At 29.7% G+C, this 15108-nt stretch overlaps 2 protein-coding genes across 2 annotated transcripts; both read right to left on the bottom strand.

Moving 5' to 3' along the window:
- Positions 1–390: 390 nt before the first annotated feature.
- LOC145195167 (glutaryl-CoA dehydrogenase, mitochondrial-like) lies at positions 391–14427 on the bottom strand. The gene is made up of 16 exons (XM_090070224.1): positions 14151–14427; positions 13867–13905; positions 8798–8864; positions 8644–8711; positions 7869–7931; positions 7717–7777; positions 7280–7389; positions 6790–6919; positions 5240–5324; positions 4930–5061; positions 4681–4784; positions 4316–4385; positions 4154–4209; positions 3988–4076; positions 736–807; positions 391–652 (listed from the first exon to the last, which is right to left on the bottom strand). Exons 1-16 carry the CDS (start codon positions 14242–14244, stop codon positions 588–590), a joined length of 1305 nt encoding a protein of 434 aa, XP_089926350.1. The 5' UTR covers positions 14245–14427; the 3' UTR covers positions 391–587.
- Positions 10313–11056, bottom strand: LOC149880114 (uncharacterized). Its single transcript, XM_090070226.1, has 2 exons — positions 10721–11056; positions 10313–10621 (listed from the first exon to the last, which is right to left on the bottom strand). Exons 1-2 carry the CDS (start codon positions 10927–10929, stop codon positions 10447–10449), a joined length of 384 nt encoding a protein of 127 aa, XP_089926352.1. The 5' UTR covers positions 10930–11056; the 3' UTR covers positions 10313–10446.
- Positions 14428–15108: the final 681 nt, after the last annotated feature.

Here is a 15108-nt window from a genome sequence, read left to right as displayed (position 1 = left end):
TTCACCAGAATTTCACATTAATGTCTTGAAAACAGAGAGACCTTAAAAACCTATAAAATGCAATAAGTTTTTCAATTACAAAATCAACCCTCTTTGTTTCAAATATAAGCATTTTAAGATTTTATGCGCATAAACTTGCATATTAAGCGCGTATATCTGCGTATTACCAAATCCGCTGCTTATATTTTCTTTTAGCATTCAACTGTTCTTTTACTGGTCAAACGAACTTTAATTTTATTAATTTAATCTTTTATATTATTAGTATTATTTAATATACAGTTTATCTACGTCAATGTTTATTGTATATTTGGAATGACTTTATATTTTATTTCTTAATTTTCATGAAAATCGAAGAGAGTTGCATGCAAAGTTACGTTATATGTAACCAAATTACTTAGACAATGTTGATTTTCTTGAATAAGTTTATTACAAAAAGCTTCAATTGCGAAGATTATGCTTTGTTAGTCATCAAATAAAAATTCATGCAAATATATAATCCTAATGCGCTCCAAGGGAGATATATTATCAATATTCGAATAATTTATTAAGAGTTCTTTACGCCATTGCAAGTTTGAAAAGAAATTAAATCAGTTGAATGCTTGCAACCCAGTTATTTGCCTGCCAAGTATTAAAGCATGAATATCGTGGGTTCCTATGTATGAAAAATAAATAATTATGAAACAATATCAGCAAGAAGCATGAGAATTTATAAGTTTTTATTATATCGTAACAAACCTTCATAAGTGTTAACTGCTTCCAAGTTCATGCAATGTCTAATGACATGGTATTCATCCGAAATACCGTTACCTAACAACAAATGAGTACATTTTTAAAAAAATTATTGAGGTTTTTATTTAAGGTACTGCTCTTATCTTAGTATATAAATACGGTAAGGTGCCCCAAAAATATATAGATGCGGCGAGGTATTTATACAGTTGGGCATAATAATAATAGATGTAATAATAGACATTAAATTTTTATAGACATTTTTTTTTTTTAGTTTAAACAAAAACGGAAGATAAATGACTCGTATTAACTTAGTAAAATTCTTTATAACTTATGCATATATGTATTACTTTTGTTTTTTGAAAAATAATTGGTTGTTAACAGTGTTGATTAGTATGAGACTAGACAAATCTGAAAATATTTATAAAATATTTATAGACGAGAGCAGAAAATAAAACTCCCGGAGAAACCAAGATTGATTTCTGCAAATTCGATATGCAAAATTTTTTCTATAAATAGAACCTAAAGGTAAAAAATTTTCAAAATTTAAAACTTTGAAAGCTTTTTCAATTGATAAAAAAAAGTTGGTAATTTTCACAGAAATAATGGCCAAAAAAAGGATATCCGAAGCGGTTCGGTGGCAAATTATTAGTATAGTGAAAGCTGGTAAACGGAACTGAGACAAATCGCTGTTTCGGAGAAACGCTTTTGAACTATAAAAAAAAGTTACGAGATGACCAATAGTGCCAAATAGTTATTAGGAACCGGCAGGCCGCATAAGACCGAGACGCAAGTCTCTCCTTACTTCTCTTTCGAGTTTAATAGCACCAATAATACCAATCAAGCTAAAAGTTCTTGGAGCATCTTTAATAAGAGTTGAAAAGAGTTTGATCCGAATTCCTGTATGAAGTTTATCGAATCAATGCCAAATCGTGTTAAACCCTGTTGTGTTGCTAAAGTTGGCTACTTGAAACACTGATTTAGCATTCGTCTGTAAATATATGCAGTTTTTTTTTTAGTGTTTAAATCCAATTCATTTTTGTTTTGTTTTTTTGCTTATATTTGTTTTGTTGTTGTTGTCGTTTTTGCTTTTTAAGCTAAAAAAAAAAATTTCATGTTTCTAATAAAAATTTGTAATTTTTCGATCAGAATAAAAGTTAAAAACAATATCATACATCGTTTTTGTTTCTTTGTTTTTTATGGAAAACATAAGCTTATCTGATAAAAGAATTAAGTTTGTCTATAACTACAGTATTGGAAAAAACATTTGCAACCAAATAATGCTAATTTAGTTTCTTTATATAAAAGTGCTGCATTTTTTCAATTTAGAGAAATAACTATGTAACTGTTTAGAGACAAAGTTCTTCAAGTTTTATTCATCACAAAGTTCATTATTTGTACACGAAAATTAATAAATTAATCAAAAGTATTAAAAAAAGTTGATTTCCTTCTGGACAAAACAAGTGCAACTCGACAAAATGTTGACCAAGCTGTATTTCGCTATCAATATTTCGTGGCGAATCCTTTGTTGTCGAACACAGCCTTGCATCTTCGAGGCATAGATTCAATCAGGTGATCAATAAAACTTTGTGGAATCGCTGCCCAGGCCTTTTGGATTTGTTTAAACAGTTGATCCTTATTACGAACACCTTCACGATTAATTCTGCGGCTGACGATCTCCCACAGGTTCTCAATAGGGTTGAGATCCGGAGATTGAGGCGGCCAATCCATCACCGATAGGTGGTTGTCTTGAAACCACTGCTTGACTATTTTTGCAGTGTGTTTCGGATCGTTGTCTTGCTGAAAAACCCATTTTATTGGCATATTCCATTCAGCATGAGGTGACATAACATCTTTCAGGATATTTTTATACATGAAACGGTCCATTATTCCATCGTTTCGATGTATTGGACCTAGACCGTTAGCAGAAAAACACCCCCAGACCATTACATTGCCTCCACCATGCTTCACGGTCTTATGGCAGTAACGTAAATCGAGGCGTTTTCCGGCCGGTCGACGTACACGGCAAATGCCATCGCTCCCAATGATGTTGAACTTCGATTCATCACTGAACAGGACAGTTCGCCATTTCTGCACATTCCCGTCAATATGAGATGTAGCAAACAGAAGTCTTTTCTTCTGGTTTTTTAGTGAAATCAGCGGTTTCTTTTCAGGGCGTCGAGAAAACAATCCGGCTTCAACAGCACGTCGTCTGATTGTTCGGTCCGATACAGGCAGCTCTAATTGTTTTTGTATCTCGACTGATGATATCCAGGGATCATTCTTGACAGATCTGACGATCATAGAATCCTCTCTAGAAGTGGTAGAACGCGGTCTTCCACCTTTATCTGCTGCCAATTTCCCCGTAGAACGATATTTGGAACATAGTCTTGATACGGTCCATTTTTTCACGCGATATTTATCACAAATACTTTTTTGTGACATTCCACTTACGTAATCGCCAATAATTTTCTTTCTTAGTTCCAATCCAAGACTGTCGGGAGCCATTTTTGCACTTGAAGTCATAAAAATATTTCTGGATGCTGCTGGATGCTTCCAGATGCTTCTTCTGGAAACTTCTGGAAGCTTCTGCATGCTTCTTGAAACTTCTGGAAACTTCTGGATACTTCCTTTAATTATTAAAAAACTTCCATTACGTTGACACGGACCAGACTTAAGAAAATGAAACAAACCAAAAAAGTTGCACTTGTTTTGTCCGCTGCAAAATGGTACTTGTCAACGAAATTCTGTCTGTGTGCTGTCACCTGTCAGCTGATTGCTCATGTCACGGCATGCTATGACTCCAGACTCCTGAACTATTTGCTGTGGTAGTATAGTTCGTTTCGTTTTTAAGACATGTAAAATTAGGAACATTTTTTAGCATTGTTCGATGTTGGTTGCAAATGTTTTGTCCAATACTGTATGTGCACAACTGTAACTATGCGAACAACTGTAACTATGTGCACAACTGTATAAAGGGGTAATAAAAGCATCTCATACTTGAGACTGAAAAAATTCTTTCCGTAAAAAATTAGATTAATAAAGGGAGGTAAATACATAAATAAACAAGATATAATACTTTATAGCAAATATAATAGTTAATAATAACTGATAAAATAGTAATCATTATGAATAAAATATTTTCTTGCAAAATATTTATTTTTTGATTGAGGTAAAATATGGTATAGTTAATAAGATAAATTGAATTAATAAAACACCTTTTTCATTGTTTCAATAAAAACAATTTTAATCAGGGAATACCTCCTAACATGTCCCGAGCTAATCTTGCAGCGTCTAGTGCTTTACCACACGAATTTCTTTTAATTAAAGAAATCATTTCCGGAGCAGCACTAATAAAATTTGAAAAATCTTTTTTAAAAATTAAAATTTGAAAAAAATATTTACTCTGATATTTAGATTACTTTACTTCTTTTTATCCATTAGCCTGCCAACTTGCAAACATGACTGGAGACCGATAGCTACCTAAAAATCATCATAGCAAACTAAAACTCTATTAAAGCTGCATAAAATAATCTAAATTAACATCAAATAATGAACGAACTTGTATTAATTAAATTCTATTATTTACTTCTGTTAACATATCTGCCATTTTTTTCTGAATGAGTTGGTTTTGAGCAAGTGGACGACCAAACTGCTTCCTAAGTAAAAAAATATCCTACGTGAGTTTTTATCTGAGTTTAAAAATTCTTTAAAGTTTTAAATAAACTTTGTATCTTAAATTTTACAAACAACAAAAATAATACGCATGAAAATTATGAAAATTCGACTTTTTCCAAATATTTATAGATATATATAGAACTCTGTTAGTAACCATTATTACACTTATTTTCCTGTTTTTTTTTTTTTTGCAGGCATGCAACAAGGAATGATGTAAAACATCCTACCACAACTTAACAATGAAAATAATGAAGGTCTTAGCATTTAGTATTTTACCTTTCTAAGGTATAATTTCTAGCCATATGCAAACAGAATTCTGCAGCACCCAACACACCCCATGCAATTCCATATCTAGCATTAGTTAAACAACCAAATGGGCCCTAAATATTGAATTAAATTCTAGATTTTAAAAATGCTAATTTTTAAGTATCTTTGTTAACTTGGTAAGTTTAATTTTGGTTGAATTTTTATGTGCCTCCTAAAAAATCAGCTAAAATACTTTTACTTAAATATTTAGGAAGTCACCTTCAAACCAGTGACATTAGGAAGCAAGTTTTGCTCTGGTACCATCACATCTTCCATGAATATTGACCCAGTGCTTGATGCTCTCAATGAGAACTTCCCTTCAATCTTTGGAGCTGTCAGACCTTTCATGCCCTACATAAAAAAATCTTTTGATACTTTAAAGAAGCCATTATCTGATTTTGTTACAAAAAAAACATTTTTAATAGCTTTTAATTTTAAAAAAATTTTAATTACTTTAGTATATAAAGTAGTTAAGAAACATTTTTCCAACATCAAATGTCAAAGAGATGGGAATATTAAATAATCTTACTTTTTCTAAGATAAATCCTCGAATTTGCTTGTCTTCACAGTTTGCCCATATTATAAAAACATCAGCAATAGGTGAATTTGTAATCCTGGATATTCAAAAAAATCCAAAGTTCATATATTTCAGTGCTCATAAAACTATTTTATCTTATAAAATTTTTTATCTTTTTATCTTATGAAATACTGGTATGTGACATGTTACAAGTAAAGAAAAAAAAAAGCAAAAAGAATAATTTGTTTAAATTTAAAGGAAAGAAACTAAAGAAATAGAAAGTTATATAAAATAGTAAACATATAGCATAAACAAGAATTATAAATATTATCAACTGCACAAAAATGCTGAAAGTTACACACAAAAAAAAAAATTAAAAGAATTATGGCGGGTGGTCCATGTTAATTATGGCGGGTGGTCCATGTTAATTATGGCGGGTGGTCCATGTTAATTATGGCGGGTGGTCCATGTTAATTAGTAATGACTAGAAAAATAAAAGATCTTCTCATTCTTGTCAAAAATATTAATCATAGAGCATTAAAAGTAGAGCAAGTACCAAAAAAAAATCAAATGATGCAAACAAAACAATATTTCTCCTTGTTGTTGGTCATTGGATATTCTAACTTGCAGTGATAAAAAGTGTCATGTAGTAAACCAAATTACTTAGAAGAATATACCGTATGCATTTGCTCTCAAAACGATAAGAAAGACAGAGCCTATCTTCAAGAGGTGAAAAACCTGTCCAAATGAAGACCTGTCCAAATCTCAACTTTGCTCTATTGATAAAGTAGCTTTCAAAAGAGATAAGAGGATATATGAGTGGCAATAACTATCTAAAAGTGTGGTTGATGAAGCAGAACTTTTCATACAAAGGCATTCAAAGAAACAAGCAATTCATCTGAAACTGAAGTTGACTTTATCAATTTTTTATTGAAATATTTCAATTAAATATCAATGGCATTTTCTTTTAAGATGAAGCTGAACAATAACTGATATGTATTGTCAAAACATTAAAAAAACAAAACATTCTGCCTAAAACTTGAAAACATATCTTATGCCATGCTCAAAGATGATGGCAACATGATCTGAAATCTTGGTATTCAAACTTAATTGACCTTTAAACAAAGGTATGTTTAAATTTTTTAATTGACTTAGTAACTGAATTAATAAATTATTATATTCCTTTTTTAAACCCAATCATAATGAATGTTGATCACAACTTTATATTTACAGGTTAAACTAAACCAGTCTGGAAAATAAATGTCAAAAGAATATTATTTTCGTTATTTTTCATTGTTTTTCTGATATTTTTTAACAGATTTAAAAAGCTACTAATTTAGATAAACAACCTTTTACAAATCTATAACTTGAATGATACAAATGGCCTATAGAAAAATATATTGTATACTTTCATAATTGAAACTTCTAATTTTCGCTATAAGCAGTTTTTAAAGTGCTTTTTGTGCAATCACATTAATCTGTATATCTTTATATATAAAGTGTGTGTGTGTGTGTGTGTGTGTGTGTGGGGGGGTTATATTAACATATCACACATCACTTACCACTGCTTGCTGCCATTTAATATAAAGCATTTCTTTTCTGCACTATACTTAGCGTGAGTGGCCATTCCAGCTGGATCACTTCCAAAATTTGGCTCTGTCAATCCGAAACATCCAACTAACTCTCCTTTTGCTAAAATTAAAAATTACACATTCTTAAACAGCAATAATAAAAATTATTTACATCATTTTTAAAATGCAAAATATACCAAATATGTAAAGAAAGAAGCAGTTCTCCTTTCTTTAGACACATTTATTTGTAATTTTCTCTTGGCATATTTTTATTTGACATATTTATTTACCACATTTTGTTAGGTTGGTTAATATTTTGTTAACCTAGTAACAAGAAAATGAAAAAGTAGACTCTAAAGCATGTCATCTGTGTGTGTAGTATTTTATGACTTAATTTTGTTATGTGATTAAACAAAGTGTTCTTTTCCTAATACTTTTAAATAAGGAGAAATTCTTTCAATCAAAAGTTATACTAACGTACCAAGTTTAGGAAGATACTTTTCTTTCTGCTCAGTAGTTCCATAAGCATATATAGGAAACATTACTAGAGAGGATTGTACACTCATGGCTGATCTATAGCCACTGTCAACTCTAGAAAAAAAAAATTTATAAGCAAAGTTTTTGCAAAAGTTTCATTAATTTACAACTTTTTATTATTTTTTTTTGGTAACAAATCCTTAGCTTTTGGTTTGAAGCATTTTTTGTTTATGAATATTTATTTAATTTTCCTTTCTGAATATTGATCTATTTTCTCTTTCTTATTATTTAATAAGAAACCCTTTCAATCAGCACTGTGTTAATCAGCATTGTGTGTTAATACACATGACTTTTAAACATTTTTATGTAAATATACATGTATAAGTCATGTGTAAGCCATGTATAAGTCAGTAGCTATTAGTATATGGAAAAAAAGCTGACCTCTCCACTTCTCTCGCAATTAAACCATAAGTGACATATGAAACGCCTGCACAGCCAAAGCCTAACACCATAAATTACTAAACAAATTATTACCTCATATATAGTTGTATAAACATAATAAGTAAGAAAATAATATAAAATATATTTCTAACCATTTAAAGTGGCACCCAGTAAGCCCATTTCTCCCATTTCAATCATTATTTTTCTATCAAATTCTAAAGTTTAAATAAAACATATAAATTATATTCAAATAAAATAGTTATATAATTTATACTATAAAGTTTTTTTTTTTTTTTGATGCCTGCATCAGAAAAATAGATATTTGAATAGTCATGGATGGAGACCTTGTAACTGTAATGCTTCCCTAACTTATATTTTTATTGAAATAAACAATATTTTTATTGCACCCAAAGATATTTTTATTGGGCTGAGTTTGGCAATCATATTTGTACAAAAAATTATACTGATAGTTTAAATATAAATATTCCTTTAAGAACCTGTTGTTTTTTTCCTCATTGAGTTTTTTATTTCACAAAATTTTGTTTATGACAATGGGTTGACTTGAGTTGTACAGCTTTTAAAGGAACATTATGGCTTGACAACATAATGTTCTTTTAAAAGCTGTACAACTTAAAGTCAAATTACAAAATTTGTTTTTATCATTCTAGAAGCAACCCATCCATCATATGCAACAATATAAAGTATTAATCTATATTTAGCTTTATAATATTATTATAATATTATTTAGCTTTTATTATATTAATGAAATACTCTGAAGTTTGAATCCATGTAACACATTTTAACAATGTGTAATAATTCAAGTAATACAAGTTTGTGATAATTCAAGTATTACAAGAATTACAAGTATTACAAGAATTATCACAAACTTTTAATACTTGAATTATCACAAACTTTAAAGTGACTAACCTTCATTTCTGTTTGCTAACAATATTCGAGGCATGAGATTTTCTTGTGAGTATGTGCGCACTTGGTCTCTAAAGATTTTTTTAAATAAGTAATATTCAGAATAATAAATGCATAAACTATTTTTTAAACTCAATTGATAAATAAATCAGTATACCTGATCATTATTTCTTCATCTGAAAGACAGCTTTGCAGATTTAAAGGATCTTCCCAATTAAATTTTGCTGAATGATCAGAAAATACAAGAATAAGAGTTAGTCATATTTAAACTAAAATATCATTTACACAGTCAAAGTGTTATTCTATTGCATAATTTCAGGCTTTGAATTCTTTACAATTTTTTAAGGGCCAGAACAAGTTAAATTTATAAGCTGCCTTAAATTTTTTAATGTCGAGTTTGTGGCTTATGTAGCAAAATTTCTTCAGGCATGTGTTTAATAAACGTAATATAGGAACCAAAAGTGTGGATCCAGCTGGCAAAAGTTCTAACTCCACCTTTTTCTGAACACAAGTGGCATACCAAGAGAGAGAGAGAGAGAGGGGGGGCAATGGTGTAGTCTACCTCAGGTGTCACCCATTTTGGGGTGACACCAGGTGCTTCCACTTCTAGAACAAACAAAAACAAAAAAGTGTTTTTAAGCCAGAAAGATGAATGGTGCAAAGGGAAAACCGGTGATCTCACAATTTTTTCATTTTTAGAAAAAGAAAAAAGAAAGCTTGAAGACTTATATAACAAGCTATGCTTAGTTTCATAATTTCTTTTTAGGTTTTAAATTTATTATAATCTGTTACTTAGTATTTAAACGCAATAGAATTTTATTGGAAGGACTACACAAGCTGCAGCAAATCCTGAATTCAGTGTCCTCTTGTGACATCACTGGTTTTCCCCTTGTAAATATTGAATTCAATTTTATCATCAAAATAACACTCAACATGTTGCTTATTATAGCTTAAAAAGCACAGCTGCAGAGTTAAGTTTTCAAACTTTTCAATGTGAACCATAAACATGTTTATGGAGTGGGACAAATGGGCCATAGAAACCCCACCCCAGGATAATGATGTCCATTCTTCAAGTTTAATATATTTTGTTGCTTTTTCTGTAACATTCTGTTTAAAAATTTTTTACTATATTTATTTCAATTATTTTGTTAACCCTTTGATCCCCTACACCTCTGATTCCCCCCTCCAGGTGAAAAAATAACATATATGGCAGCTAGAGAAAAAAAAAGCACAGTATTTGAGGTGTGTAAAGAAATCGATACATTAAAAAAATAATATTTTAATTTATGACATAATTTGTGTAATACATTATGAATTCAAAATAAATATCTTTTTTTTGTCAATCATAACCTGCTAATGTAATTTAAACTTCATTCCTGTTCAGACAGTTCTGACACTGATTCATTATCATCCAACTGACTTTTGTTAGGCAGGCCTTTAAAAAACTGCTGGGCCTCAGGCGTGCAAAAAGCCTTAGATAGGCAGTCTTTCAGTGTACAAGAATGTGAGGGGATTTGGTATTAAATGGTTCCTCTTTCCAACTGTTTTTGAAACAACCGCTCTTTTTAAAGGTCCATTCCAGTTCTCTCTATTGTAGCATATGAGAGAAATCTTGGGAAAGTACGATCTTACAGATTTGACTGTTTGTATTGGACACAAGGCTTTGTAAAATGGTTCTTAAAATGTTCTGAAATATTTAGGAACATGTTTAGCTCCATCTTGATAATTTGAAACAGTGAAGGTTTTTTGTGAAAAGAGCAGAGTTCTTCCATCTTTCTGGTATTTCTACTTGAACCTTCTGGTTGACTAAAGCGATGTCACAATCACACTTTTTAAAGGTCCATTTTCTTGCTGTTTTCTGATGAGCTGATCTGCGGAAATGTCTTTATTTTCAATTGTAATAATGAGTTTGTCACATGTTGAGCATGTATCCTTACAAGGATAGCTATAGCTGATACTAAGTTTTTCTGTAAATATTTTCCTGGAAGAAAAAACTCAGAGTCAGAGATCATAATTTATCACAATCAAAATAGATAGTCATCAAATATTATTGTTAAATAATCAAACATTATTAAAGTACCTGTAGCTTTCATGACAAACTTTAAATTGTGGGAAGCACTTTTTATACATTTCGTGCATCTTTGATAAAATAAGTTCCACTGGCAGATAAAGCTTCCTAGCATCATGCAAAGCATAATGAATTTGATGTCCTCTAAAAGATTCAATATGATCAATAATACTATTCACAATGTGTTCAGAAAAGGCAAGAGGATGGTTTGGGTTTTCCATGTTCACAGGAGAAATTCCAAAAAAAAAGCAATTTCACAAGCAATGTAATCAAATATTAAACTGTTTAAGATTGTTAGCTGTCAAATTATACAAAAAATAATCTACTTTTTAAATTTTGAGAGAAAAAAGGTTAAATTACATTTATACATTGTTATATTAATTTTTTGATTATTTATTTGTTCATTGTTTAGTAAATAATATTTTATATATGCTTGTATACTCACCAGTCTTAGCAAGAGACTTTCTGATTCTTTCTACTCTTGCTTTTCCAATGCCAAAGATTGATAAAAAAAAGAATTGATAAAAACTGGAATCCTTACAGTACTATTATCTCTTGCCACTTTGATACAATAAGAGAATAAGTGGTTATGTAGTAATGGTGTTTCTTCTACTCTTCAAGGTCTTCTTCGTTTTTACACTAAAAACCTCAATCATTGAAGCAAGAAAGGTGTCTTGGTGATCTTTACTTTATATTTTGTAAGATTGTGTTAGTAAAAATTCCCGCTCTTTTGCTGTCATTATTTGAAAACATTTATAACACTTGCAGTAACAGGGAAGGCCCATTACATGTGATGATAATCGTTCATTTCTCTCTTTTTCCAGCTTTTGACCAAGTTTTTGTCTTTTTTTGGATTTTCTGTAATTTTAGGAAATTTACATTCACCCGCCATTTTAATAAACAGTAAAGGATAATGTTATCCTAAAAAGATTTTGATTGGCTTTATTATGAACAGCACTCTTTTACAGCTTGAAAGATATGGACATTACAGGTTTACCCCTTGTGGTACCTTTTTTCATGTATAAACTTAGGGGTGAATTCATTTTTTTTTAATCATTTATTTAATTGTAAAGATGCAGCAACATACTTGCTATATAGCAGGGTGAATAACTCAAAAAATCCGAAAATGTGACATCACTGGTTTTCCCCTTGCACCCTTAAGATATTTTAATTACAAAATAAACACATAGTATAAAAACATGTTTTTGTGTCTTTGCTATTGTGTTTTGTATTTATTCAATATTAGAATTATAAATATAAATTATTTAATGAAGTACATATTAAATGAATTGCTTTTAACTTTTGCTGGGGTGACACTACCAACTTCTGCCCCAGTTGCCACCTGAGCTAACTATGCCACTGCTGCAAACCCAACTCTAACTCAAACTTTTTAGGTATTAACACCTTTAAGGTATTTTCATATATTTATTAATCATCTTTAGATCATCTTTAGTTCTTTAGATCAAAAAGTTATTGTTAATACTTTTTTTTTTAATTAAAAAATACAAGCTTTAATTTTACTATGGAAGATGAAGTGGAATATAAATATTAAAAATTTTGCATCACACTGTACTACTAAGTATTTATACAGTATACTATTACTTTAGCATGCTAGAAGCTGTCAAGTTGATAAGTTGACAAATTTGTGTTTACTTTGTGTTTACTATATATTATGTGTGTGCATGGATATATATACTAGCCAGAATATCTAGTGCAATGCGCCAAGTTTTCTAGCTATTAGACATAAAACTTTACTCTATTAATCAGAATGCAATTGTAGCTATGTTTTTGGGAACTAAACCACACTGCTAAATTGGACCTGTGTACAAAACTTGGTGAGGATTGGATCAAAACTGTGGATTTGTATAAAGAACATACCCACAAACTTTGGGCTTTATATATTAGACATACATTTGTGTGTGTATATATAAAATCTTTGTGTGTATTTACGTTTATAAAGAAGATTCTTATAATAAAGATTTTTATAAAAATTTATTCAACAATTAATGAATAGAATAAAATTATAGTGATTTTTTATTTTTTTTACAGCTGCAAAGTATATCATAAAAAATAAAAAACTGAAAGACCAACTAGAGGTAAAGTCAATTAAAATGAAATGTGAGCAGCTGTTAATGCAGTTCTTGATGGCCACACTGTTTATTGTGTATCTAAGGAAAGGGGAACAAATTTAACAACACTGAAAAGATATGTAAAGAAATGTCGATCAAACACAAATACAGCCTGACCTAACTTTGTTACAATGCAAATTCTTTAACAATTAAAAAGAAACATCTTTATCAGAATATCTTTTAAAGGCTTAAAAACTTCACTATGGTTTGTCAACCAAAATAACACGAAAATGGCATATGAATTTGCAATGACTCTTTCAAAATGCATTCCTAACTTGTTGAATAGTAACATCTCTCATCAAGAAAGCCTAGAAAATATTAAGCCATTTCCAAAGGCTGGATCAAGCAAGTCTGTTAAAGGACATAAGTTTCAGCACACTCTGATACTCACAGACACTCCTTTTTAAAATGAACTAATTAGACTTCAGGAAATGAAAAAAAGAACTTTGGTTTTAAATATAATGCATTATTGTTTTAACTACTAGGACATGTGTGATGCACCAAGTTGATTCAAAAAAAACTTAACCAACTGTCAATTACTGATGCCTGATTATTGCTTTTACACAAAATTGATGGCATATAGTATAAAAAGCAAAATGTAGTTGATATTATAATAACATTTTACAAAATTGTATTTGTAGTTAAAATTATAATTTTTAGGTAAATATCCTCAAAAAAACCAATGAACATAAAAAAATTGAAGGATAAAATATCATCATAAATTTGCACCTTAGCAATCAAAAAGAATGCATTATTTCTAAATATCTTTCCGAACCATTTTCAAGAACTAATATATATATATATATATATATATATATATATATATATATATATATATATATATATATATATATATATATATATACATATATATATATATATATATATATATATATATATATATATATATATATATATATATATATATATATATATATATGTTGCTGCTGCTTTTTTTATATATATTTCACTCACACAAACATCCATACATACTGCATTTTTATTACATACACATACATCATTTCATACCATATTTAGGTTGGTTAGCAGTATTTCCTGCAGAGCTTACTAAAAAAGTAAAATATATGCATGTTTGCATAAGTAGCATTTGTAAAACTTATTAATTATAAAATTAAAAAAAAAAGAAGTTATATAAGTAAATAGAAATCTACAAATATTATTTCCTGCCTTTTATTTATACCTGCATAATTGAAATGCAGGAGTTGCTGCAATCGTCTAAACAGCAAAACTGTTACTATTTTAGAGCATATATTTAATTTTATAATTATCTCATCAGAGACAGATAAACAAACCTCTTTGAACTGCTTCTGCTAATGCTGACAAGTATCTTCTGTTTTTAAAGGAATGCAAGGCATTTGAATAACGCCGCAGAAAAGGTAAGGCCATCTCTCGAACTTATCAAAAATGTAAATTAAACAAATGAGTTTCAATGAAGTGATTTAGATTTTGAAACTCGGATTGAATCTATATATATTGTATTAATGAAAGATATCTGAGCAAATTTTTTGTATTTTTGCGTCTCTCAAGGACTCGATTGTGGACTTGTTCTGCCAGATTTATCCTCTGCCTACAATATAACCGAATATGCCTACAAAATAACCGAATATGGAACAAATTTAAAAGTTGGAAGTTAAAGCTGGGGACTAAACTTCATTGAAAGCTAAAAAACGTTAATTTAATTTTTTTTTTTTTTGTTAGTAAAAAGGTAAGATCTTTCAAAATCCATAAACAAAAAATTCAAATATATTTTTGATATCATGTTGTTTTTTATTTTTAAGTTTTATAATTATGATTGGAAGGATTTGCATATTTTATTTTAAAAAGCATGAAAGCACCCAAGAAGATCAAGAAAATTAAAATTTTTGAGCTGACTTAATGATGGCGATGAGGGAAGTTGCGTGACTTCAGATATTTTCAGACATCAACCATAAATTTGTTAGAGAAGAAATGTACTGAAAGGAGAGGATTGAAGTTTGTAAAAATGGCTTTAAAAGCTTTGATCTCAATAATATTTGATATGAAAAAAACTTTCACTTTTTCACGTCTTTTATCAATGTGGCTTTTTTAACCCTCCGTTGGATAAATGGATCTGGTGAGATCTTTTTTTGACCTTGAGTGTAAATTTGATATATTTAATCAACTTAGCAACTTGTGTTTCCAGCTAGCTTCCTAAAATCTTATTGGCTATCGATTCATGCATCACATGTTAGTTAAAAAGTGATGAAATCTGCTCGGTAGCGCTGTTTTGAA

This window comes from Hydra viridissima, unplaced genomic scaffold (genome assembly GCF_058129835.1).
Source record: "Hydra viridissima isolate aposymbiotic clone 2 unplaced genomic scaffold, HvirCarnegie_v1 scaffold_13, whole genome shotgun sequence".
NCBI classification, from domain to species: domain Eukaryota; kingdom Metazoa; phylum Cnidaria; class Hydrozoa; order Anthoathecata; family Hydridae; genus Hydra; species Hydra viridissima.
This window is presented reverse-complemented; position numbering and strand designations above follow the sequence as displayed.

What these genes read in the sequence shown, in the direction of transcription:
- LOC145195167 (XM_090070224.1), bottom strand. Translation starts at nt 14,244, where the DNA reads ATGGCCTTACCTTTTCTGCGGCGTTATTCAAATGCCTTGCATTCCTTT. An exon ending in GTTAGCAAACAGAAATGAAG is followed by an intron (nt 7,932 to 8,643) that starts GTTAGTCACTTT and finishes TTTAAACTTTAG; the next exon opens with AATTTGATAGAAAAATAATG. An exon ending in AGCTCGGGACATGTTAGGAG is followed by an intron (nt 808 to 3,987) that starts GTATTCCCTGAT and finishes ATTTGTTGTTAG; the next exon opens with GTAACGGTATTTCGGATGAA.
- LOC149880114 (XM_090070226.1), bottom strand. Translation starts at nt 10,929, where the DNA reads ATGGAAAACCCAAACCATCCTCTTGCCTTTTCTGAACACATTGTGAAT. An exon ending in GTTTGTCATGAAAGCTACAG is followed by an intron (nt 10,622 to 10,720) that starts GTACTTTAATAA and finishes TTTTTCTTCCAG; the next exon opens with GAAAATATTTACAGAAAAAC.